General features: G+C 37.0%; 3 protein-coding genes across 7 annotated transcripts; 1 reads left to right on the top strand and 2 right to left on the bottom strand.

Moving 5' to 3' along the window:
• The first annotated feature begins 112 nt into the window (after positions 1-112).
• LOC110815517 (S-adenosylmethionine synthase 2-like) lies at positions 113-1561 on the top strand. The gene is given in 4 exon segments (XM_022043345.2): positions 113-580; positions 582-1027; positions 1030-1240; positions 1242-1561. Coding segments are annotated over 4 exon segments (1179 nt in total). The 5' UTR covers positions 113-257; the 3' UTR covers positions 1441-1561.
• Positions 1562-2798: 1237 nt separating this feature from the next.
• On the bottom strand, positions 2799-18784 carry LOC110815430 (pleiotropic drug resistance protein 3-like). 4 transcript variants are annotated; one of them, XM_088214738.1, is made up of 24 exons: positions 17874-18784; positions 17323-17446; positions 17127-17212; positions 11328-11412; positions 10742-10901; positions 10572-10648; positions 10382-10435; positions 10214-10304; positions 9793-10094; positions 9426-9707; positions 8969-9282; positions 8432-8592; positions 8250-8353; positions 7156-7309; positions 6918-7055; positions 6716-6789; positions 6290-6622; positions 5871-6161; positions 5591-5674; positions 5361-5494; positions 4139-4366; positions 3861-4032; positions 3245-3499; positions 2799-3159 (listed from the first exon to the last, which is right to left on the bottom strand). In XM_088214738.1, exons 1-24 carry the CDS (start codon positions 18248-18250, stop codon positions 2893-2895), a joined length of 4347 nt encoding a protein of 1448 aa, XP_088070864.1. In that variant the 5' UTR covers positions 18251-18784; the 3' UTR covers positions 2799-2892. The 4 variants fall into 4 exon arrangements, with proteins under 4 accessions (XP_088070864.1, XP_088070866.1, XP_088070865.1 ...); XM_088214740.1 differs by lacking the exon at positions 17874-18784 and having other exon boundaries at positions 17127-17214; positions 17372-17388; XM_088214739.1 differs by lacking the exons at positions 17127-17212; positions 17323-17446; positions 17874-18784 and adding exons at positions 16239-16385; positions 16464-16513.
• Positions 18785-18929: 145 nt separating this feature from the next.
• On the bottom strand, positions 18930-25212 carry LOC110815431 (Protein kinase superfamily protein). Of its 2 annotated transcripts, XM_088214742.1 has the most exons (9): positions 24651-25207; positions 23484-24178; positions 23278-23382; positions 23024-23146; positions 22785-22955; positions 22488-22617; positions 21080-21292; positions 19372-20968; positions 18930-19193 (listed from the first exon to the last, which is right to left on the bottom strand). In XM_088214742.1, the coding sequence occupies exons 2-8, from the start codon at positions 24146-24148 to the stop codon at positions 20858-20860; spliced, it is 1518 nt and encodes a 505-aa protein (XP_088070868.1). In that variant the 5' UTR covers positions 24149-24178; positions 24651-25207; the 3' UTR covers positions 18930-19193; positions 19372-20857. The 2 variants fall into 2 exon arrangements, with proteins under 2 accessions (XP_088070868.1, XP_088070869.1); XM_088214743.1 differs by lacking the exons at positions 18930-19193; positions 19372-20968; positions 21080-21292; positions 22488-22617 and having other exon boundaries at positions 22781-22955; positions 24651-25212.
• Between the last annotated feature and the right edge of the window lie 1017 nt (positions 25213-26229).

Raw genomic sequence — 26229 nt, 5'->3', positions numbered from 1 at the left:
TATAAAATTCAGGGTTTTACATTGCTATTCATAAAACACCCATTTGACCATCTCCATTTTGTTTGTGGAAATACATTAGTTTATATAATGATAATGGTAATGACACGTTTGCACTTGTAAAGGTAAAACTGGCGTTTGGAGCAGAGTTCGCACCAACCCACGTCATTGGATTTTTCACCTACTACAATATAACCAACCCTTTTGAGTTTAGATTTGAGAAACTGTTATAAGCTTTGAAAATTTACTTGCGAGTTGTAATGGAGTTTTTCCTCTTGACGGTTTTGTGGATTGCTCGGCAGCTGACAATGGAGACTTTTCTATTCACTTCAGAATCAGTGAACGAGGGGCACCCTGACAAGCTCTGCGATCAGATTTCTGATGCAGTCCTTGACGCTTGCCTCCAGCAAGAACCCGACAGCAAGGTCGCTTGTGAGACCAACATGGTCATGGTTTTGGGAGAAATCACAATCAAGGCCAATGTGGACTACGAGAAAATCGTGCGTGACACCTGCCGTTCTATCGGATTTGTCTCTGACGATGTCGGTCTTGATGCTGATAACTGCAAGGTCTTGGTTTACATTTATTGCTCAGGGTGTTCACGGTCACCTCACCAAGCGCCCCGAGGAGATTGGTGCGGTTGACCAGGGTCACATGTTTGGCTATGCGACTGATGAGACCCCTGAGCTTATGCCTCTCAGTCATGTACTTACAACTAAGCTTGGTGCAAGCCTCACCGAGGTCCGCAAGAATGGGGCATGCCCATGGTTGAGACCTGATGGCAAAACCCAAGTCACAGTTGAGTACCACAATGACAATGGCGCAATGGTTCCGGTTCGTGTCCGCACTGTTTTGATTTCCACTCAACATGATGAGACTATTACCAACGATGAGATTGCTGCTGACCTGAAAGAGCACGTCATCAAGCCAGTGATTCCCGAGAAGTACCTTGATGAGAAGATCATCTTCCATCTCAACCCATCAGGCCGATTTGTTAGTGGTGGGCCACACGGTAATGCAGGTCTCACTGGCGCCAAATCATAATTGATACCTACGGTGGTTGGGGGGCACATGGTGGTGGTGCTTTTTCCGGAAAGGATCCTACCAAGATGGACAGGAGTGGGGCTCATCTTGTAAGACAAGCTGCCAAGAGCGTTGTTGCCAGTGGGCTTGCTCGTAGATGCATTATTCAGGTATCGTATGCCACTGGCGTGCCCGAACCATTGTCTGTCTTTGTTGACAGTACCGGACAAGGAGATTCTGAAGATTGTGAAAGAAAACTTTGATTTTAGGCCTGGTATGATTGCCATTAACCTTGATCTTAAGAGAGGTGGCAATGGCAGGTTCTTGAAGACTGCTGCATATGGACACTTTGGCAGAGACGACCCTGACTTCACCTGGGAGGTGGTGAAGCCCCTCAAGCGAGAGAAACCCCAGGAATGAAATCTTTCAATGTCATCAACAATTTGCTTATTCTTCAAAGCTGATGGTCTGTAACTAAAGTTTTCCTAGTGTTTTAGTCGTCAGAGTATGCAATATTAACGTTTCTTTCTCGATTTTCTTACCCAACAGGAAAATGTAGTAGAAAGATGTAATCGATTATATTCTTGAATTTCTGAAGCAAGGATTTAATAACCAACAAGAGGATTTTGATCAATCATTTTATTCTTAAAATGAAAACAAGTCAATTGAAAGGCCACGAGTTATGAGTTCTTTCATTTTGCTTAAACAAATAAATGGAATAGTTCCGGACATGAAGGTGAATGAACACTGAATTTGCAGCACTATTAAAAAGTGTCCATCGGCATCCTTGTTGCTATGTTCTTAACTGTTGGAGTGTATCATGTTCATGAATTAATTTGTCTACTATGGCTTAGATCTTACCAGACAAGAGACTAAAAACTTAATTATATGCAAGTATATTTTGAATCTGCTACAATTTACATTCCCGATTTTGCAAGCTATACAACTTACAAACTGAGAATTTTTCAAATCTTTTGAAAATTCAATCGTCCTATATAATATGCAAAAAATGAAGCAAGAACCAATAGGAACAACACAAGAACAATGGCTGCAATGGGTTAGTGATCATGGTTAAATCCGAATTAATCTTCTAAGAAGGTAGCTATTGATTTGGTTTTCCCAAACACCAAAATCTCCTTCCTATATCACCATAGTGAGGAGCTATCAAGCCATTTAACGTCCATGACAAAAGAGTAAGACAAACCAACTAAATCTTAACTTAGACATATCCTCTTCCAAATGGATTTGACATACTCAACCTATTCTGCTTGATTAATTCGATAATTTGAATCTTTAAAATTGCTTAAAACAAAAAAAGTTATCCGATATTATAGCACAAGCAACTAGAACTTTAAATCTAATAATACCCAACAACAATAAATTCACTTTTTTATTGTTGCACAGAAAACATCAGTTCTTTCAATTAAAATTAATTAATCAAAATAAATTTGAACTCTTTTACTGTTATAGAGAATAAACAGGTTCTATGCTGTGTATATGATATTAGTTTTGTATTGGCAATCAAATGAAAGAATTTTTTTTTTTAATTCAAATACATACATCTGATATCATTAGTTAACTTTTAAAATTAAGATTCAAACAACATAAAACCTGACATGGTCGACTTAAAATGATTAAGATACATATTTTCCTTAACATCATCAAAGATCATATATATAGATAAATATATATTACCAATGAAGAAAAATGTCAAAACATTGACGGGATCATATAAATATGCCCCTTAAATCGGAGTAATAAAAAAAAACATCCATCCATGAGCCTTAATTATAAAACTGATATTAAAAGCATTAATTGTTTATATTGATCAGCTACATGTTACATTCGAATGCTTTAGAAGAAAAAACAGGTTCACCTCCTTTGAAAATCCAATCGGCCTATACAATATGCAAAGAGTGAAGCGAAAACTAAAGGGAACAACGCAAGAACAACAGCTGTAATGGGTAAGTGGTTGTGGCGAAACCCAAATTGATCTTCTAAGAAGGCAGCTACAGATTTGGTTTCTCCAAACACCAAAATCTCCTTCTCTATGTCACCATACTGAGAAGTGAGCAACCCATTTAATATCCATGATGTAGGAGCCAGATAATACAACCAAATCCACCACTTGGGAATTTGCTGCATTAATTGACAACTTGAACTTTTAGACACTGTTCATAAATTTCAGCAATATAACTTTCCTAGATACTAAAGAATAACTTACCGGTTGAGGAATTAAAAACCCAGCAAAGAGGTTAAAAATTGTATAAAAAGCTGAGGATAGAATTGCAGCCATCAGCTCATTTGGTGTCAGTGACACAAGGAGCATCCCAAGATAGTTGAAAGAAAGAAGTGCACAGAACACTGAATAGAAGTACCAAAAGACCTTGTATGCTGATCCATAATACCCAATCATGGGATATGTGATAATTACAAATTCGACAGTCTCTATAAATAGATAAGGCATCTCAATCATCACCTGGAAAATCAATATGACATTAGGAAAAAAAGAAATATACTTGTTAGTAAAGAAGACCTTTTTTTGTTTCTGTTAAGCACAATACAGAGAGAAATCAGGAAAATAAGGGGAAAAAGCATGAGAAAATATAAGACGTCCATAGCTCAAGTTTAATCTTTAACTGAGTCCAAATAGTGGAATTCTAGGACAGAGAAGCTCTGCTCCATATCAGGAGTACGGAAAAAGGGACACTACACTCTTATTGGATCCCATAAAAAACCCAAAAGTTAGACAATTTATCCTGGAAAAAAATGAAAAAAGTTTCATGGGAATTAAATCCAGAATGATTATTAAAAAAAAAAAATCCAAAATGGGAAAATACCTGTGCAAGTGCATAAGTCCATGGAGAATACATCCCAGCAAATTTTTCCCTATACATAACAGTTCGTTCTCTTGCAATATATGGCAAAACTGATGAGCAGTTATTTATGCCTAAGAAGGTCACAGAAGCATACATCGAGCCGAGTATATTGAATAAATTCTGTTGGTTCTCTCTGGAAAAGAAAATTTGAAAAAGTAGGACAGTGAACTTATAAAGTCCTGTGATAGGATATAACATACAGTTACGTAAGAACGATATTAGTATGAAAAGAATCTCACATTTTCTGTCCTTGTTTCCAGAACAGAATTCCAAAAAGCAAAGATGAGATGAAAGTATGCAAGATACGCATCAAATTATAGGAGGGGCTTCTCCAATAGGATAAGTGCAGCTTCCATAAACAGGACTTGAATTGCTCCCAACTATTTTGCGAGAAACGGTTTGGAAAATGCAGATCTCTTGAACCAGGAGCTGGAACACTTGCTTGCATTACAAGCTCTTTGTTGTTCCTATGAAGAAGGAATAATGTCAAAGGATCATTCAAGTCTGAGAATATGAATTGTATCTTCACTAAACATCACAAAACAGGAAATATATAAGTCAAGCAACCGATTCATTAGCAGCAGCAAGAAATAGGTTTTTGTTGAGTTCCGGGAAATTTTTAGGATTCGTAGAGAGATAGATTAGAGAGATTAGAAGAGGAAGAAGAAAGCTTGAAAGCATAGAAATTAGGATAGACTTTCATTCAAATTCCACTGTCTCCCTATTACAGTCCTTGGTAGTATGCTAGTATTACCCAGCCAATCATTGGCAAAACAGAAAAATAACAGACTTTGTACCAGGTATATTGATAGCTGGCGTTCCAGTTGTTCTACCATACTGTAATTCTTTTTTACTAAATTCTAACGCTGTACTACTAACAGAAAAAAAAATACAAGAAAGTGATACATCTAGCCTTCTACAGTGATGTTCTGGATCCTAACAATATACGAGGAAATACTTGAATTCCTTGCTTATAAATTACTTACTGAGACTGGCAGGAGTGTCATTCCATCACCAAAATAAAAAGGAAAAACGTGTGTTTTTCGGCTTCATTTGCAGTACAAATAGAGCTTAATAACAGATGAATACAACCAACTCAGATGCTCAAAAAAATAGGCCAAAATTTGGCCACCTCATGATCAGAGTAAACGAAAGTTAAGATTCTCTCTTGATAATAAACATGATCCACTCTCCAGGAATAAATCAGGAACAGAATGAGAATTGAATCAAATGGGCCACATATGCATTTAAAGCCCAAAAGTCTCAACTACAAGGGGATTTCTAGATTCCTGATGCTCCTATGCTACATTAACATGCATGCTTATTAATTAAAATCTAGTTTTGATGACTCTTTCCGTCTGGGTTTTCACAAGATGTACACAAGTAGGTGATGAAGATCATAAAAAAATACGTACGCCAAACAAGCATGAGAAAAATTTCTATGCAACAAATTGTACTTACTTGTATAAAGAAGAATCTAGGTATATCTGTGCAAAATCTTGGCCAAGTTTTGCTTCTGAAGAAGCTGAAGTGACCTCCAACATCCAAGTTGCTGGATTGTAATTATTTTTAATCTTGGGCACACCAGTGATGCTCTTTTAACAGAAGTTATCAGATAAGTTGCTCCAAACAAGCAAATGTTCTCTGAGGAAACTGAAGAAGATAACAAATTCAAGGGAAAAAAAGCTAACCTCAAAATATTCAATAACCTTATTTGAATGTTGTCCCAATGATCCTGAGTAGATTATGTGCCCACCAGTTTTCAGAAGGATCAACTACAGCAAGGATCAAATTCTCATTAAATTGACAAGTTTTTTACTGTCATGTCACAAGTCATGATCTGATAACAGGAAATTCAAATTTAATTTTACAAACTAGTACCTGAATACTCAATTGCTTTATTTACTAGAATTCTTCTTTATTTATGTACCAGCAAATATTCATTGGTCAATTGCTCAGAGAAGGTCGTACCTCATCAAATGCTTCAAATATGTCAATACTTGGTTGGTGGATAGTGCAAACAATTGTTCTTCCTGTTTCAGCTACATTCTTCACTGCTCGCATCACAATTGCAGCTGCTCTTGCATCCAAACCAGTTGTAGGTTCGTCCATGAAAATTATGGAGGGGTTGGCGACAAGTTCAACAGCTATCGTAAGCCGCTTACGCTGCTCAGTTGACAGACCATTAAGACCTTGTATCCCAACCAAGGAATCCTTGATTCCATCAAGTTCAATAGTCTCAAGGACTTCATTCACAAATTCCTGTGGGGAAAAACCACAACAGCTTCAAGACGTATTATCTCGACATTGGACTTAGAAGTAGATAAGTAAAGAAAAATAGTTTATTTTAAAAAATAAGTAAATAAAATCATAAAATTTCCAAGCCTTACAGCTTTAGTTTTTGCATCAATCTGAGGAGCCAGACGTAGCCGAGCAGAAAATATCACTGACTCTTCAACAGTGATTTGTGGAGAATGTATGTCGGTTTGCTCACAGTAGCCTGAAATCCTAGCGAATGTTTCCTGAACCTTAGGATATCCACAAATTTTTATTTCCCCTTCAGCATAGCCAGTAGTTTTTCTTCCAGCAAGAACATCAAGGAGAGTAGTCTTTCCAGCTCCACTAACACCCATCAATGCAGTAAGAACACCAGGCCTGAAAGCACCCATGATATCTGACAGAAGTTGGATCTTTTTCTGAGCAAATCCTCTTTCTCTCATTTCCTAAGATCACAAGGGGAAATAATAAAGAACATAAATTTAATGTCATGTGATTCATTAGCTCCAGAAACCTTTTAATGAGCTGAATTGAATTACCAATGGAGTGTCAACAGAGTATTGCAAATCCTGAAATGTTATCGTTAAGGGTTCAAAAGGTAAGATCATCCTGCCTGTTGGTTCAGAAAAATTTGCATTAAAGTGCTGGAGCAATAAGCTAATCGATCTTCAATACAAGGAATTAATTTTTCGAACAAAAAAATTAAAGAAGAGCTATAAAAGTAAGAACAGTCAACCTTACCAGATTTTTTGTTAGCACTTTGAGGTGAGGGGGAGTCCTTAGACTTTTCCTTCACATATGAACTGCTACAGGAACCTTCACTTCCTTGTATTTGAGAAAGCTTTTCTTGAGAAATCATGGCCCGTGATGATGTAGGAGCTGTGATCATATAACTGGGTTGATGAAGGTGTTTCTTCTCTTCATAAGCGGAGATGTGTATTCTTTTCAAGTTAAGATACCATAGACAAGATGTACTTACATTTCAAGAAGGTTAAAGCTATTGTAAAGCCAATGTTGAAAACCAAGGTAAACCCAAATAAGGCACCAATGGATATCCAGAAAAGGTAACCGTCAAAGTTTAATCCACGAGTTTCGAGTGTCTCTTTCCCTATTGTAGTGTTTGTGGATAGCATCTACATAAAAGAACAGCAAGCAGTAAATAGTGAATGACCATCTTGGCTACAATCTAGATTTTTCTTTTTTAAGTTAAGGGGCTACTGCCCCTTGTAAATTGTGGAAATTGATCCCAAGAGCATTACTCACCACCCGCCAAACTTGGTGAGGAGAAGATACCATAGTGTAAAAGGCTCTTGGGTGTTTGGTACGATGGATGTTAAATGTTAAATAGGAAACCTGCTTGGCAATACCATTAGCAGGGACAGAAAATGAAACCTTGGACCATAAAGTGCATGTTTGAATCCATCACTGGTCATTCATGGCAAACACAATCCTTCCTGTTTACAATTTTTTCTTGTCATTTATGAAGTTTAATGAGAAATCAAGGATCAACATACTTGAAAAATGTGCAGCAAGGTTAAAAATTTGCAGTGCATGAGAGAATGGAAGGTATAACTAATCGATAAGGATAATCTAGTAGAAATAACAAAAAAGTGATTGACGTAGTTTATTATTGGTCACAAAGTTCCTATTCTAGCCATTTTGATCTTTCACTAAGATGCTAAGAAGTATGAAGAGCATCATGAAGTGAAAGGAATTTATGAAAAACAATCGACATTGATCTAGTGAATAACATAAGGAATTGGTAACAGTAGTTTATGAATGGCTAAGAAGGTCGAATGTGACTACTCTAATCTTTTGGAGATCAGATCCTATGAAGATCTGAAAGCATAATGAGAGGAAGGAATATGCCACAGATAAGCCACTGAATAGTTTTCTTAAGTACCATTTTGGAAAGTAAAAGCATTCTCAACTGCTGATAATTGGTAGATTTACTTATGTTTATGACTAGCTGTATCAACCTTTCACGGTAAGAACAACTTCGATTGCAGCTGAAAATTCTCTTTTATGTTGTCTTATAACAGAAACCATGAAGCTAAACAAGAAGACAATCACCTTTTGCCATCTTGGAGCAAGAAATTCATTTACGGATAGGCCTATCTCACCATAAGTGATGGGGGAAACCCAAAAACCCCATCTCAACCATACTGGCATCGAAGCTGTCACCAAAAAGTAGCTTAAATTTAGCCTTGAAGGTGGTAATTATTTAATTAAATTCAAGAAGTATGATGTCTTACGTTGTGGGATAATGAAGCCACTAAATAATAAGACAAATAATATCGCAAAGCTACCAGCAGTCATTGATACAACCACTGTCTGGAAGACCGCAGCCAGGAATCGAAACATGGATATTGATGTTAAGTGCACAGAAAAAAGTAGAAGGAAATGGCAAAAGAACCTGGAAATACCAAACAAGGTCAAGGTTTCAGAATCACTGGGAAACAGAAAACAAGAATCTGGGTGTTGGTAAAATTTCTCGAATACTCTGAAGATTGCAGCTAAGCATGTGCTAAAAGCTTCGTACTTCTTTACATCAAGATAAATGAAGCACATTGTAATAATAAGCAAAAAATTTTCTCAAAACAAAATTTTTTCTTTCTACACACAAATGTACCATCCAACATGCTGTGAGATAGTCCGTATGGATTTTTCAGACTATCTAAAAATTAGAAACGTGATCACGAATAAATAGCCTAAAATTTAGTGAAGTGAAGTGAAGCATGATAACTCATTTAAAAAAACTAATAAAGCCAGCACTTTCATATGAAGCTCACCTCTGGGCCTCGGGGCTGTATCCAATGACGTAATAAGTTAGACATGTCCAGAATAGAGATTCAATAAATGATAGAGGAACCTTTAGTATAGTTGCTGGAATTGCATAAGCCCATGCTGGATAAAAACACAACTCCTTTTGTTTGTAAAATACAGCAAGCCGTTCTATGGTCATGGATAACTCTGGAATCCCATCAACAAGAAGTATGATAAGTGCGAAGAAAAGGGCACCCATGTAGGAATTTGCGTGAAGAACATCGATATCCATCCGAGTCCGCAAGAATACAGTCATTGTAATAATTGCTGTGATGATAAGCTGCAAAAGAACAGGATCTTTAACATGTTTAAAACTTGCCGGGGCTTAGTTTGACAGTCTAGTGGCATACATGGTAGGTATCAGAGAAAATTATAATAAAACGAGACAAGATGATGAAAGAACTGCAAAGTTCAAATCATAACCTGACTTGTTTTAAATACATAGACAAAATAATTTCTCTTCATGAGAAGAAGTTCCCTGGACATGCAAGCTTTAAACAGCTCCCACTTTGGAAGAGAATACACATTGAACGAAAGAGCATCCATGTGATTATGGGACTTATCATATAAACTTGAAATATCCTCTTCAAGATTTTTTCCAAGAGAAGATGCTCTGAATTTCTTTGAAAAAGAATCCACTGAGATATAACTGTGAGATTTTTCATGGTTAAACCAGTACGAGGCTTGATCTTTTTTAGATATAACCTGAAAATTAGAAACTATAAAAGGTTGGAAACTTAAACTTAGGTAGAAGATCATATTAAGGAAATAATGAAACTAAACACTTCACCTCCTGAAGGAAGTCGGCGACACCCTTCCTTTCAGGACACCTAAATCCACAATCCTCAAAAAATTCCAGAACCTGATTACGTGGACCATGATAAACAATTTTCCCCTCTGCCATTATTATAATGTCATCAAAGAGATCGTAAGTTTCTGGGGCTGGCTGAAGAAGTGAAACCAGTAAAGTAGCATCTGTGATGTGAACTAGCTGCTTAAGAGAAGTAACAATCTGAAATGCAGTGGAACTATCTAAGCCATTTGTTATTTCATCCATGAACAAAGCTTTTGTTGGACCTACAATCATCTCCCCTGCATCATTGAATTCAAATATTGGTTCTTAAGTAACAGAACATATGCAGTTGATGTTTGGAGTTAGTTTTTTGGTCATCCTATCAATGATAACAAAAAGGAGGCCTGCAGCCATCTACCTGTAGTCAACCGCTTTTTCTGACCGCCAGATATACCTCTTCTCATAGCATTCCCAACCAGTGTATCAGCACAGATATCAAGTCCTAGGATCTGGGAAACCACTGAAAACATTATTCTGCGTGCACTAAATCAGAAGATGTGAATACCACTTTGCCAAAAACAATTACTTTCAAGATGTAGTCTGTTTGGAGGGTTTCTTTGAGTCCCTTGACAGATATTGCCTGTTGATAGTAGCCAATAGCAAACAATTACATCAATAAGCAATGGCATAGTGAAAAGGATCTGAACAGATACCACAAATTTTGAGCCATGCCAACCAACTCAGATACAGATGAAACAGAGACCATAGGTTTTTACCTTCATGTAGGTATCTATGTCTGGATCTGGAACTATTCCTTTTTCCTTCTCTCTTCTACTTATCTCCATCATGATGTCTTCACAGACAGGAAAAAAACTTTATTACTTCCATGAATTGATTAATTGACCACAAGAAATCACCATAAACATTATACTCTATGAAAAACTACCTGTTCGGCTTCCTACCCCCTGACAACGAGCTGAGAAGTCAAGCGTTTCCCTCACAGTCATCTCAGCAATGTGCAGGTCATATTGACTTATATAGGCAGAAGTTTTCTGGGGAACAAACTCCTCTAGCATGCAGCCATTGTAAGAGATTTCACCCGTGAACTGTTTAAGAACATAGATCAAGTTACAATTAGCACCATAAAGGTCACCAGGGGCAACTAACTAAATACCCAAAAACTTTAGAGCTACATAATTTTCCCTTATTAGTAGAATATATGGATAGATATTTATATTGATACCTATTTCAGAACTACAAAACGCAAAAGTTGGAAAATTAGTCCTCATTTAAGATTCCAGTTACATGCAAGATTTAGATGCATAGTCCATAGTCCGACATGAAATGCAGACTAATTGGACATATTCTTTCATTGATAAAAATTGGATAAAGCTTAAAGTTTATATAAAAGACATGAAACACAATTTGATTAGAAAGAAGGTGATATTTTCAGCTAATTCTTCGTTATCCATATGCACGTCAGAATGCATTTGTAGCTTCATACTCATGAATAAAGTCTGAATGTTCTGAACCTTGAGAGACTTGTCTAGATTTCCTGACAGAGACTTTAAAAGAGACGTCTTTCCAGATCCAGGTGGGCCAAGCAATAGAGTCATCCTGCGGTTAAAGTAAGCCTGATTAGCTGTCGTTTTCACATTTCTATCACCAAAAGAGGAAAATGTCAGTGCTTGAGATATCGTCATAGGAAGAATAGGATAAATAATTGCTTTTTTGTTGTTTTCTTTTTAATATAGCCATTAAGAGTATTAGGGATCTAACTGCTATGTACTGGGTAATTGCTAGGATGCCAGTTGTTGGGTACCAAGGAAGATTACTTATTTCCCAATAGTTCTAATAGGCGACATTACTGTAAGGAAGATCATATTGAAGAAGATAAGTTCTCCGAACTCTCCTCTCTACTCTCTTATCCACTTCTACCCTAACCTACTCTTTCTCTCAACCTAACCAAGTTTGGTATCTTGCTCCATCATGAAACTGGAAAAAAGCAAAGGAGAAGCAGCAATAATGGATTTTTGCAGCTCTCAGAGATGGAAGACTCGTTCTGAAACATAGAGTAGCGTCTTTAAGAGTTTATATCTAAGGTTTAAGAAATGATAGACATTAGGCTGGATGCCAAACTCGACAATAAACTAGAAACTAAGCTTGCAGAAAACAACACCCATCTGCAGATAATTTTCACCGAGACAATATGCTTAATGATGGCTGCACAGCATGCGATGCCTAGCCCACCTGTCCGCCTCAAACAAACCTCTAGACCCACTTGGACAAGGAGCATTGTCTAGTGTGCCTTCTCTCACAGGGGAATACTTCCTACTATTGAAACTAAAGGAGAGTAAAATAAGAATAAACTCAGAGGAGAAGAGAAGAAAAATAGATATTGATCTGAATTAGAAATTTTGAATTTTCAGCTAACAAGTCAGCCTTTAAATAAACAATTACAGCAAAAAGATAGTTATGAATTCTTATAGATTAGGTTTGAAACTTATCATCTTCTTAAATTATAGATACAATCGTTATAAATAAAGTTCATCGCTTATCATTTTCCTACATGATAGATAAAATTCTTATAAATGAGATTTATCACTTATCAATATCTTATATAATAGATAATTTAAATTAACTAACAATTTAAAAAAGATAAATATTAAATTTATTTAATATCCACCCCTCCAGTGCGATAGAGACATTCCAATTTTTCAAGGGGTCAACTGAAGATCTTGCATGAGAAGGTGTAACAAATACTTTCAGGTTTGTGGAGTTTCCAACAAACAAAAGGTGGAACTTGCCGCATTTTTCTTGGGAGAAAAGCTCGATTTTTGGTACCAAGAGCGGTAGACACAGAATGGGGCCATGAAGTGGATGATATCTGAGGAGGGACTATGCATATACTTTAGGGACCAGACACTGATGTAGTAGAGTAGTTTAACAAACTCTGACAAGAAGACCCCACCTTAAAGAAGCATATTTCATATCGAACTTCATCAGTGGGCTGAGCGAGGAGCTGTTGCCAATGCTAGAGCTCTAAGGCCGGAAAGGCTCAATATGCTTATGAGCAGGCTCAATTAAGCCACAACATATTGATGCTATGGTAAAGCGCCAAAAACCCAGGAACTTTATGTCAAGTTATGAGTTCCCCTAGCCTTAAAAATCAAAGCTCACACTCAACAACAGTAAGAACCTGGTGCCCTCCCCAAAAACAAGCCACAGAGGAGAACGGAGGCCTTTTAACACTGGTAACAGGTGCGAGATTATTACTTTCCTGGCTACGGTTGCAAGTGGAAGCAACTGATGATGCTGGAGACCGCAGAAGGAGAAAAGGAGCAAATGGAGGATAAAGAGGTGCAGCTGTAAGCAGAAGATGAGGAGAATATATGGGAAATATCATTCTATCCTATTGAAGACTAAGAGAAGAGAAATACAGTTAAGATCTTGGGTATGGTTGGCTCAAAACTTATACTCGCTTTGGTGGACAATTGGAGCATCCACACCTTCATGGAAGCAAATATGGTTAGGTGTTGCAACATATAGTCTTCAGTTCCTCTACCTTGAAGGCTCTCGTGGCTAAGGACCACAAAATAATTAGATGTACAAAATCTATGAGCTGAAATGGAGAATGAACCAGGTATTGCTAAGTTGCTCGTTTCAAGTGCAGGAGTTGGGGCATTATGATATCATCCTCGGAATTGACTGGATGAGAAATCATAATCCCATGACTCTAGACTTTATCAATATGCAACTAACGTTTCTGAAAGATAAGAAAAGAATGCTGGCGCAAGGTAAAGAGCAAGGGTGTTCTCCTACTCTTGTTTGAAAAAAAAACTTAACGGCATCTTAATGAAAGAATAGGAATGAATTGGCCATCTGGTGAGCAACCTGGACTGCTTGAAAGGGAAGGATGAAATGAACAAAGACACATCAGCTCAACATTTGAGCCAGAGGCCAATCGAGCCTTGTTTGAGATGTACCAGCACATATTCGAGGAACCAAGCTCCTTGCCACCCCAAAGGGAACAAAATCATTCTATTCCAATGCTGCCCAAAGCCTCATCAGTAAACATACAGCCCCACAAATATCCCTATTTTCAGAACGTCGAGATCAAGAAACAAACAAGAGAGATGCGTAATAGTTCCCTCATCCAACACAGTCACAGCTCTTTCACCTTCACCAGTGTTATTGGTCAAAAGGATGACTGAAGCTGGAGGTTCTGTGTAGATTACTGACAACTGAACGCAATTACCACCAAAGAGAAGTTCTCTATCCTTTTAGTTGACGGCTTATTACTTGAACTAGAAAAGGCTACAGTCTTTTCTAAGGTGGACTTGGGAGTAGGATAACATTAAATCTAAGTAAAACCTGAGAACATCCACAAGACTAATTTTGCAACATAACATAACCTTTTCGAATTTAAGGTAATACCTTTTGACCTTACTATTTTCCTTGCCACATTTCAATTACTTATGAAAACTACCTTTAATGCTCATTTAAGAAGATTTGTGTTAGTTTTTTCTTTTTTCTTTCTTTTTCTAATGACATCCTCATATATAGTCATAACAAGGAGGAACATTAAATATATACTGGAGGCTATTTTTGAGATTCTAAGACAACATCAACTCTGTGCAAGAAAAGTCAAGTTTTATTTCCAAAAGAAGCAAGTAGAGTACTCAGGCACCTGATTTCATGGGCAGGAATGCAAACAGATTCGAGCTAGGTAGAGGTAATGGTATCCTGACCAAGACCCACCAACACTACTGCATTGAGAGGGTTTCTAGAACTCACTTGGATATTATTTTAAATTCATGCAAAATTATGAGAGTTCGAATCAATCTCTTACCGAGCTTTTAGGGAAGAATTCCTTCAACTAGAATCTGGAGGCAGAAGTACCACGTTCCATGCTCTCGTCCAGCCGAATTCCTCTCAACCCCTTTTCTGGAGACCAATGTGAGTGGTAAGGGTAATCGGCGCAAGAGAAGTTGGTGGCCTTTTTCAGCAAGGCCTTGAGTATAACACACCAGTTCCTCTCCATATACAAGAAAGAGCTTTTGGTGATTCTTATGGCAGTCATAAAACGGCACCAATATTTAGAAGTTGCCCCTTTACAATAAGAACCGATGAACAGGGCGTCCATCACCTACTGGAGCAAAAGGTCCAAGATCTCATTCAAAAGAAGGGGATTATGAAGTTGATGGGGTGGAATTATGTGATTCAGTACAAAAAGGACGAGATAACTAAGTAGCGGACGCATTGTCAACAGGAAATGAATGAGGAAGCAGAACTAAGCAACATCACTGCCACTATTGTTCCCTTGTGGGTGCAAGAAATCTAGAATTCTTATGAAGAAGATGAAGAAGCAAGTAAGCTCCTCATAAAGCTGGCATTAGACTGGGAGAAAAAGCCACCTCATTCCTATGAGCAGGGCTTGTTAAGGTAGAATGGCAGATTGTATGTAGGAAGAAAAGGAGAGCTAAGAAGGTATTGTTACAAGCTAACCATGAGTCCTTCAGGGGGTCAAATGGCACTTACAACAGACGGAAGAAGGGATTCTTTACAGAAAATGAAGCAACAGGTAAGTGAATGGATAACGATGTGATACCTGCCAGAAATGCAAAAGGGAACAATTGCTTTATCCAGGATCCGTTCAACCTTTGACTCCTCTAAACCAAGCATCAGCACATGTCACAATGGACTTCATTGAACCATTACCAAGTTCAGCAGGCAAGGACACGGTTCTGGTGGTGGTTAATCAGTTCACCAAGTACGGCCATTTCCTAGCCTTATCTCATCCCTTCACAACCTAGAAATTAGCCCAGATTTTTCTTGACAACATATATAAACTACAGGGGATACCTAGATCAATTATCTCAATCTGAGACAAGATGTTCACCAACTTGTTTATGGAGGAACTTACAAGACTCATGGGCATTGAGTTGCACCTGGTGCTGCCTCCGTCCACAATTGGATTAAGCAGACAGAGAAAATCAACCAATACCCACAAAACTACTTGAGGTATGACATCTGGCAAACTACGTCCTTTGCAAAGTGGCTTGGTCAGGTTGAGTGGTGATACAACAATACCTACTACTCCAGCATTCGCATGCTTCTATTTGTAGCATTACACAACTATCTGCCACCTCTGTTAATGGAGCAGAAGGATTCAACAACCTCTGTGGCTAATTTGGAAGCATGGATGAAGGAGAGGCAAGAGATTAATCGGTTATTGAGCGAGCAGATCCTGGTCTCTTAAAGCAAGATGAAGCAGTTTGCTGATGCTAGAAGAATGGAGAGGGAGTTCCAGGAAGGAGACTGGGTCTTGCTGAAATTACAGCTCTATTGCTTCTCCACCTTGGCCTTAGGAAGTGATTGGAAATCGTTTCAAAATTCTATGAACAATTTAAAATAGAGAAGAAAGTTGGAGCCATGCTTACAAGCTAATCCTGCCACCAAAAATGACTATAAACTCTATGTTCCACATGCCATTGTCGAAGAAACATGAAGGGAATTCTTCTCAGCACACTAACACCGTACCTATCACTGATACTCAAGGCCAAATTCTGCTGGAATCCAAAGTTATCCTGCAGAAGAGAACTATTCATCATTGGGGCAAACCAATGGAGCAAATTCTTGTAACCTAGCTGAACATGGGGGCCTACCGAAACAACCTGGGAGGTTTAGCTATTCCTGAAGGGACAGTATCCATAGTTAAACCTTGAGAACAAGGTTCTCTGCAAGAAAGGGAAGATGTTAGTGTTTGAAACATTGTCATAAGAAGAACAGAATAAAGGATTGCTTTTTCTGTTGTTTTCTGTCCATACAGCCGTTAGAATATTAGGGAATGTAGTGGACAATGGCTCGGATGCCAGCCTTTGGTATCAAGGACAGTTAGTTATTTCTGGTAGTACTAATAGGCCTGTAAGGAAGATCATATTGAAGAAGATATTTTCTCCAAACTATTCTCTCTATTCTCTCTGTTTCTTCATTGCTATATTCTCTTATTCTCTTCTAGCTTAACCTACCCTTTTTCTTAACCTAACCAGGCTCGGTATCTTGCTTCATTAATGAATGAGTCAAGCACCTGAGAGCAAAATTCTCCAAAGTGGCAATCTCTTCCCTTGAAACAGGATTAAAAAGAGAAAAAGAAAGTTGTTTGGCATAGATCAACTTGATTCCAAAAATAACACTAATTTAAGAGAGAATTTTCTGTAACAAAAATTTCTTAGTTTAATGGAATAGAAGTATCAACAAGAAGAAAAGAAACATACAAAAAAAATATTGAACCGTATCATCTAAAGAAATATAAGACTTCCAAATCCTACCTTCCTGGCTTTATGATACCACTAACATCATCGAGGATTCTTATCTTGGCTTCCTGCCGCTTAGCACCCAAGAGCTTCAGTAACTCCTGTATAATGTTCAACTAGCTTATAAAGCTTGTGAAATTTTAAAATGTCCAAAGGGTCAATAAAATGGTCAAGTAACTGTTTCCACTCTTATAGAATGAAGAATACTAACAGAAAGAACACGTTTAAGAGAATTCCATAAAGTTGGGAGGGGCTTTCCTTCAACCACTTCACACTCAGCTTCCACAAGTAAATTCTTGTATCTCACCTCTACAGTGGGCAATTCCACACCAACTCTGCAATATCCAGGAAGGATTAAGTCAGTTATAACTTGTGCAAACACGCTTATATATTTATAGATAGAAAGAAAACAAACATGATAAACAGCATCTGCAACTTGTAAACAAGCCATATAAAGGAACATAGTCTTGAAATGACTTGTGCTTTATCATGCATTGTCAACAATTTCCAGCTTCATTTTTTTTCTTATGATATATGATTACTTCCTAGAAAACATTACCCTTCAGGATTCAAAGACACGTGCATGAATCTTCCATGTCTCTTTTCATGGAAGGGTCACTGTTACTTTTATGCATGTCTTATTGTCTTTTGACACTCGGTACACCACATAAATGCTTAAATAAGAAAATTATAGAAACAACAGTGATAAATTAGTAACAATTATCTACAGAAAATATGTGAACAGCAAAAAGAAAGATTTACATGTCTATTCTAGTTCTGATTTTCCGCAACAACTTGAGGTTGTCATTCTCAATATGTTTGATGAGCCTATTGATAAATACATTCCGTTCAAAAGCTCCGAGCTTGGTGACATCAACCACCCGTTTTCCTTTCTCACCATCACCATCATTGTCCTTAACAAACAAAGATGATCTTAATCGGTCAAAAGTTGGTAATCTCTCAATTGCAGCCCACTGTAAAGCATATTCAATATCAGGATCATCCTTCACAGAGCTCAATGCTGAACTGCTCTGGAAACTAGAGTTATGATGCCGAAATGATGATCTCAGGCTTCTTCCCATCTCTGCCAGTTCAATTCTCAGTGACTCTATCTCATCTGTACCAATCTTCTGAGCCATTTTTTGCACTTGGGGGAACTTCAAGCTTAACTGAAAGGGGGATGTATATATAGTGCAAATTCAAAGTAAAAAAATTAATGAAGGCAATGCATAATTCCTATTCTTAATGCCCAAAAAGTTGACAACTACGGGTATGATGCATAACCTGTAACTTTCACAACTTGGAATCTCTTCCATCTAGCTGATTAATTTAAGCTTAACCCAAGCAGCCCCTTTGAATGCCTAATTTCATATTGCTTCAATTTGGGGAAAAAGGGATAGTTGACTTTCATATTCAATCTACTCTTTTCCATCTACATAAACTATGGTCATATATTTGTATAATAAAAAATGCGTGAATCTTCCTTGTCAAATACTTAACCTCTTCATATATTATATAGATATATATATATATGTGTGTCTGTAGACACATACGCATATATACTTTCAAATCTTCTGTATGAGAATCAAAGATGCAAAAACAAGCATGAAATTGTTATTTATTAGAATGGATCAACCGTCAAAGCAGCATGGATTTTAAGGTTCTTCATTAGCATATGCACCGTGTATCTTTTTATAAAAGGGAACCCGCATCACAAAAATACAAGAGTTGACATTAAGGCCACAAAATATTTATGAATTCAGGCAGCATTTAACCATAGGCCATGAGCATAATTAAAAAATGAAATAAAAGAGACGATGAACCCAGGAAAAAAGAACTTGATTAGCAATATTTTTTTTACAGAAATGAAAAGGACATGGATGATTAACTTAAGAAAGCCATGTTTACTTGGTTAACAAGATAATTAGGCCAGTTATTACTACTGTTTTTAAGGAAAAAAAAATCCAGTGGCATGGGATGACACAGAAAAAAATTCCAATGGTATGGGATGACAGAGCCCGTAGACTTGGTCCAGATTCTCATCCCCATCCTTCGGCAGGCGGCAGCATATCTTTGGCGGATCTGCAATCAAGTCCAGAATATGAAGATATTATACGTTTGTCGACTGTTCGTATCTTCAACGTATTTGCCACATTAATCATCAATAAGTTTCGTGATTAAAACAGAACATCATTGCAATATAAAAACCAAGATGAGTAGATTTTCTACAATAACTAAAAGTAAATACACACCCACTGACCTCTAACAAGACTAGCTCTGTTAATTAGTCCTGGCAAACAGAGATTGGGACTCTGATGCTAATTGATATGAGTCTGAAACTGAGGGGCTAAAACCCATACAAAATCTCTGGCCAAAATCACTCAACGAAGTAAATTGGAATTAGTAACCGACATATTAGGCCCCTAATTGGCAATTGCAGTGTCCCATGGGAAAATTGGTTTCCCTGTTATGGATGTTTGATGTGCACGAAATGTCAACCAAAAAGGTGAGATAATAAGAAAAACCGGATTGTTTCTTTGGGCTTATTACGGTTTCATTTGAAGAAGAAAATCGTGGATGAAGAAAAATGGAACGAACCCATCCTTGCTGAAAGGACATTGATTCCATAAGTTGGTGGAAGATGGGGATTGCTTATTGACGGCAAGTATAATAATTAAGGAACCGAGCCTCACATTATTTCACGCTTGCATGATTGAAATTTGAAAAATTAGACGAACAAAACAAAAAACCCAAGGGTGCCAGCCAGCTAACTTACTTGCAAAGTACTAAAAAAGTAAATTAATTTTTTTGAGAATTTAGCGGATCGCATGGACAAAGGATGGCTTCCCTCTCTCCGTTTTTGTGACTCCAACCCGGGAAATAAATGGCAAATGACCGTCAAAGCTGTGTGCTTTTTAGGGTTAACAATCAATTTCGATTTGATGAAAAAGAAAACCTTGATGGACATGAATACACCTACTGCTGCTGCTTCAAATTAGTGAAAGATGATTCCACAAATAGGCTTTAATACTGAAGACTCGAAACGCCAGTCTTGCCAAGAGAATACAGAAGTGAGACAGTCAACACGGTGCGTTTAATGGTTGAGAGCTCATCGTCCGTTTGTCGGTTTGTTTGAGGAAATTGAAAGAGCTGTTAGTATGGCGTATGTAAACGATATGGGTTCGTTTGTTGTTATCAGTCAGTCGGCAATGGAAGTGGAAGGAAAGCTTCTATTTTGATTGAATTCTAAATGCATCCCACACGTTAGGATTAAGCGTTTGAAACATGGAAGGCCTCTTGCGTTATCGGATCTGGATTATCATGCCACCTCCCATCTCTGCCTTCCTATGACAAAACTTAAAAAAGCTTTATGTTTTTGTTTTTCAAGATTCTTTTTCTTCTCCTTCTGTACTCAGAATTCAGAAAACAAAAGGACACCTAATTCAACTATATACACACTCCCTATCATTTGGGTTCTACACAACACCACTTGAATACACAAATAAATCATCTCTCCAATCTACACATTCAAAAAAAAAAAAGAATATAGAAGAATTATCTCCTTCCTTCTTCCCCCAGCTCCCCCCTTTTCCCCTAGAGCTAGATATCAGCAGCTCATGTAGAGGCAAATCCAAGAATTTTAGACCGTTGAGAAAATTTTATGATATTACACCCCCAACACGCCCCCATTCCACTTTTATAAATCTCGAACAACCTCCAGTTCCAAATGAATTGTCTGTTAGGATTTATGTCCTGCTTTCTGATCTTGATCCCAGATTGTCACTCCGATCAGTGTCTGAGTTTTCTCTTTGTGATTCTATCTCCAAGCTCCCTTGTGTCCTTCGATGCCTCCTATCCTGAATGTTTAACACAACTATCAGTTACAAGCTTTGGGACCTTTACGTTTGTGTGTATGTGCATAAATCTGCAAACCACCATATGTCATGAGAAGAAATTGAAATACTAACCTCTCTTGGTATAGGATACTCCTCCGACTCAAGCATTCTCACGACTTGGCCCATCTTGGGTCTCTTTTCCGAGTCTGGATCCACACACCTCAGAGCAGTCAGAAGTGCACGCTTTAGGGCCCTTGTTGATGGTCTCACCTCAATGTTTGGGTCCACCACTTCTTCTGATCGCCTGCTTCCGACCATCATTTTCAGCCAATCAACCAGATTTACCTGCATGCATCAATGATTCATGTCTGTGCAAAATGACCTAGTTGACACATGGGAATAATAAGAACTTCGAATGCAAAACTACATTAGTTCTTAGACAATTTACAGAGACCTGAGTAAATGCTTTTTTCAGAACCACATCAGTTGAGAGGCAACTACGGGTTTTAGTTTGTTCTTTACCTCCTTTAGCACTTGGGTTGTTTGCATTTCACTTTTGTTTGTGTAACAAGATGCAAGAAAATATTGAAGTTAACTATGACCCTAGAGTTCAGTAACTACTAGGCTATGTTTGGAATAGATTCAGAAATTTTGTCATATTAATTTGTAAATTTACATAGTTAAATAGAAGCCACTGTTAATTCTAATAGAAATTAAAAAAATATGAACCTCATATGGAATCCATATGAAATTATAATAATACATTCCAAACTCCATCAAATGTGTATCTTCACCAAGAGAATATGTAAAAAATTCTACATTTGTTCTAACCATAAGCTAAGTGTTTATGTAAAGACAAATGATTTCTCAGGCTTTGTTTGGATAAATTTCAGTAATGATTAATTAATGTATAATAATGGCAGTAATTGAATGGCAATAACACAAGATTGTAATAACAAAATTTTTTGACGTTTGGATAGTGGTATATTAATGTATATTAATGACATATTTTTATTTGGATGATAAGATAGTATGGTTGTATTTTTAGTTAAATTAATTAATTTAACCCTAAATATTATATGTAATAGTAAATGATATAAAAAAAGTATATAAGAAAAAAAAAATTATTTGTCAATATAATTATATTTGTATTTAAATAAATAATTATTATACATAATCAAATTAAAATTTTGTATTTAATAAAATAAATAATAATTATTTATATTATTATATTAATTTAATATGTTTTTAATTATCATGACATATATAGAATTAATTAAATTAGATGGGGGTATAATGGAAAATAAATAGAATACCCATCAAATACCCATCAAATACCACTAAACCAATTTAGTGGTTTAAAAATTCATTCAAAAATTTGTCAGTCAAATACTATTTGTTGTCATTAAAAGTTGAAACAAACACGGTTTTTTCACGCTCGTAAAATACCATATATTAAAATTTTATCATTTACCATGATACAAACAGAGAACTAGTAACAATAAGTACAGCAGCTTGCAATAATAGAACTTTTGCATACCTCATGAGCAGGACGACCATAATCCACAGGATCTCTTCCGGTGATTGCTTCCAATAGCACAACCCCAAAACTATAAACATCACTTTTTTCATTCAAAAGGCCGGTGTTTGCATATTCTGGAGCAACATATCTGAAGAAGAGGCAAAAAGATTAATTATTTCAGCCGCATTAAAAGAATCCGAAATAGAATGAAGGGCAAGAATGGGGAAAGGAGAGGAGGAAGGGAGAGTGGGGTAGATAGAGATGAATAGGTGATGAATGAATCAACATATATAGGTACTATCATGCATTTCTTACCCAAACGTCCCCATGACTCGAGTTGTGACATGGCTTTTCCCAGCACCCAGCAGTTTAGCCAAGCCAAAATCAGAAACCTTTGCATTGAAGTCATCATCAATCAATATATTGCTAGACTTAATATCTCTGTGCACCACTTTTGGCTCAATGGCCTCGTGAAGATATGCAAGACTGCAACAAGTACAATGTGTCAAATAAATACCAGAGAGACTTAGAAATGGCTGAATTAATGGACTTACGCCTTAGCTGTCCCAAGGAGAACCTTCATGCGGGCCTCCCAAGTAAGATAGCCATGTTGACGCATAGCTCCATGAAGCCATTGTTCTAAATTTCCATTGTTGACATACTCATAAACCAACATCCTATAAGAACAAACATAAGTAAGACCGTCGTCAATCACAACTCTACAATCACTCCAAGACTTCATTCCCACACAAAAACTCATACTGTGGGTTCCAGCTTAACGAAAATGTAAAACTACAAAAAGTAACACCTGTGTGTTCCTTCAATACAATATCCCAAAAGGCGAACCAAATTCTTGTGGCGCACATGACCAATGGCTTCAACTTCCACTCTAAATTCTTTCTCAGCTTGACCCCTGAAAAAAAAAATTTAAGAAATTCAATGATAAAGCTAATTGGAAAACAAACAATCTTCAAGGGTAATTTGGAAAACTAAGAAAGCTGGGTTTAAACTCACAAGTTATTAAGAATCTTCTTAACTGCAACTGGAGTCCCATTGATCAACTGTCCCCGGTAAACAACTCCATATCCACCCTCCCCAAGAACATTTTCTTTTGAGAATCGATTTGTTGCAAGTTCAAGATCCCTCAGCGTAAACCAGTGACCCCAACCAAGGTGAGAGAACTCTGGCAGCCCAACTAGGGGAGAGGGAGCAGTAACGGGATACGACGAAGAAGGTTTATATGCAGCTACGGTGCCAGAACTGCCTTCTTCACCTGATTGAGAACCAACATCTTTGTCTAAATGATGAAATGAACCTGACTGGCTGCTATTATCACCAATGTTCATCTTTCCCATACCAAGATGAAGCAAAACCTTATCAGATTCTTTGTCACTGGATTTGTCATGAATGGTAAAAAGAATCCCATCACGAGGAGCAAAGTCATTTGCTGATACATGCTCCACCCTAACTTCCTTAATTTCTTTCGAAACAGGAGGGATTTGACTAAGAGGAAGCTTGTTTCTAGCTCTTCTTGATTTCTTCCTCGAAGTCAAACAGAAGGACAACACAGAGAGGATAATTATGATGAAAAGGGCCACAACAATCCCAATTACTTCCCAGACCTTGAGGCCAAAAATAGCAGTCTTTTTGGATAGTTCGGAATTAAGATCTGAAGCCATTCTTCGCTTTCCCCTTCAAATATCTCAAACCTAAATAAGTTCACATATAAAACGTATAAAGTACAGTTTCAGAAACGCAGAATCTCACTGTAAGGTTAAAGTTATTCGATCATATATATGACATATCGAAAATCTTGTTCAAATTCCCAAAGCTCTAGAGTGTAAACCCGTCATTTTTCAGACGCAATTGAGGATAGAATATGTTACGAGTGTGCCAAGCCACATCAACCAAACTCCGAAGGAGAAATACCTCGGAAGCACAACAAATTAGCACCCAACAAATACTCTCATCAACACGAGCAAACAGATCGTGTCAACTAAACGACCAGAGAAGAAGAAAGCAAACATCCATCAGAAACACAAGGACGTTACATAATGCAAGTAACAATCTTTGACAGGATTAAAGCCTACACGGTAAAATTAACAAGCAGTATACCAATTGAAAAGCGAAAAGCATAAAAAAAAAAAAAAGCGAGTAGGGAGGAGCAGGTAATGTTCTTACCCTTCTGAGACTGAATCCACAGGAGCAAACCTCAAAGTCCAGATCTTTGAAAACCCTCTAGCATGCTCGGCAAGAGAAAGGGAACCAAGTAGGGAAGACTCAGATCTCAGAGCAAAGAGACCAGAAATCAACGTCAAAGGGAAAACATTGGAGGGGAATGAAATCAACCCAGGTGTTAAAAGCAAGAGTTAAATAGGGAGGGGAAAGTAAATTTCCGTTTGTGGGAGGTATCAGTGCGGGGGACAAAGGTGAAGGAGATCGAATCTAAGCTGGGATGGAGCTTTCTTCCACCAGCAGTGAGCCTCCTTTGTAATCCCAAAAACGAGAAGCCAGAAATGAGAAGGAAAGTGGGCAGAGCGTGTGAGTTCGACGGACATGGAATTGTTGAGACAGAGACTTTGGAAGTTTTGAGTGGTAGGGGGTGGGAATAGGGATAATAAGGGAAGAAGAGATGGAGTTATCAGTGGTAGGTGATGGCTTACATTACAACACACACATTACAGCAACATATACATACAGTAAAAGAGAAGCATGTGTTAAAGGTCTGGTTAGGATTTTCTTCATTTGTCATGAAGAAGACTTATATTATCAGTAAATTTGTCTTTCTATCTCAGTCGACAACACTTCCTTTACTGTAGACTTTTAAATAAAAGGTGAAATTTTTAGTTTTTTCACTTCGGCTAATTTTTTACTTGTGGGATCTATGATTATCCTTTTTTTATTTTTTAATGTTATATGTAAGTTTAATCTAATAAAATTGCTGGTCAAACTGGTAAACAAATGCTGAATATGATGATGATGATGATGATGGAGGAAAAGTAATTCTTAGTGCAAAACCACACACATCTCTATCCGTCAGTGTTAAATGCACAATGATTGGAAAAGCATGCCAAATTCGACGTGGAGACAACTGTAATTTTAATATGCATAAATTACATTTAAAAATTAATATAAAATATATATATTTGTTAAAAAGATTGAATGGATATTGTGTTAGTCATTTATTTACATGCAAAACACCGAAAGAAAAATATAAATCATCATATTGCGTGTGGTATTTTGGAGTTAAAAAAAAATTAACTCCATCATATCAACATTAATTAACTTATATTACAAGAATAATATGTCATCATTTCATAAATATTACATTTTTAAATAATTTATAATCCATAAATACGTGATTTAAAATCAATCTTTTAATTAGCTAACCTAATTATTATAAACATATTTCATTAAGCTATTTCGGGTACAAACAACAATTATTTTTATTTTATAATTACTTTTACAACTCATATAATATTGTCAAATGGTAAATAAGTATGATTTATAGTTTATAAATTTATTATTGAAAAATACGCATGAATGTACAATTTATAATCTTTTTTTTTTTTTTTTTTGGGGAGAGGGGGGATGAAAACAAAGAAATCTCATGTACGAAAATTTTGTAGGCCACCTCGTTGCTTAATATTGTGTACAAAGTACAAAGGCAAGATTTAATTTGTTTCGCTTTGGATCTCCGCCACCTTATAGACTCCCCTACCCCTACCTCTACCTAATTAACACCCAAACTCTTACAAAA

This window comes from Carica papaya, chromosome 3 (genome assembly GCF_054855325.1).
Source record: "Carica papaya isolate Zhongbai chromosome 3, ASM5485532v1, whole genome shotgun sequence".
Lineage (NCBI taxonomy): Eukaryota > Viridiplantae > Streptophyta > Magnoliopsida > Brassicales > Caricaceae > Carica > Carica papaya.
The sequence above is the reverse complement of the archived record's forward strand: the minus strand, read 5'-3'. Positions and strand labels throughout refer to the sequence as shown.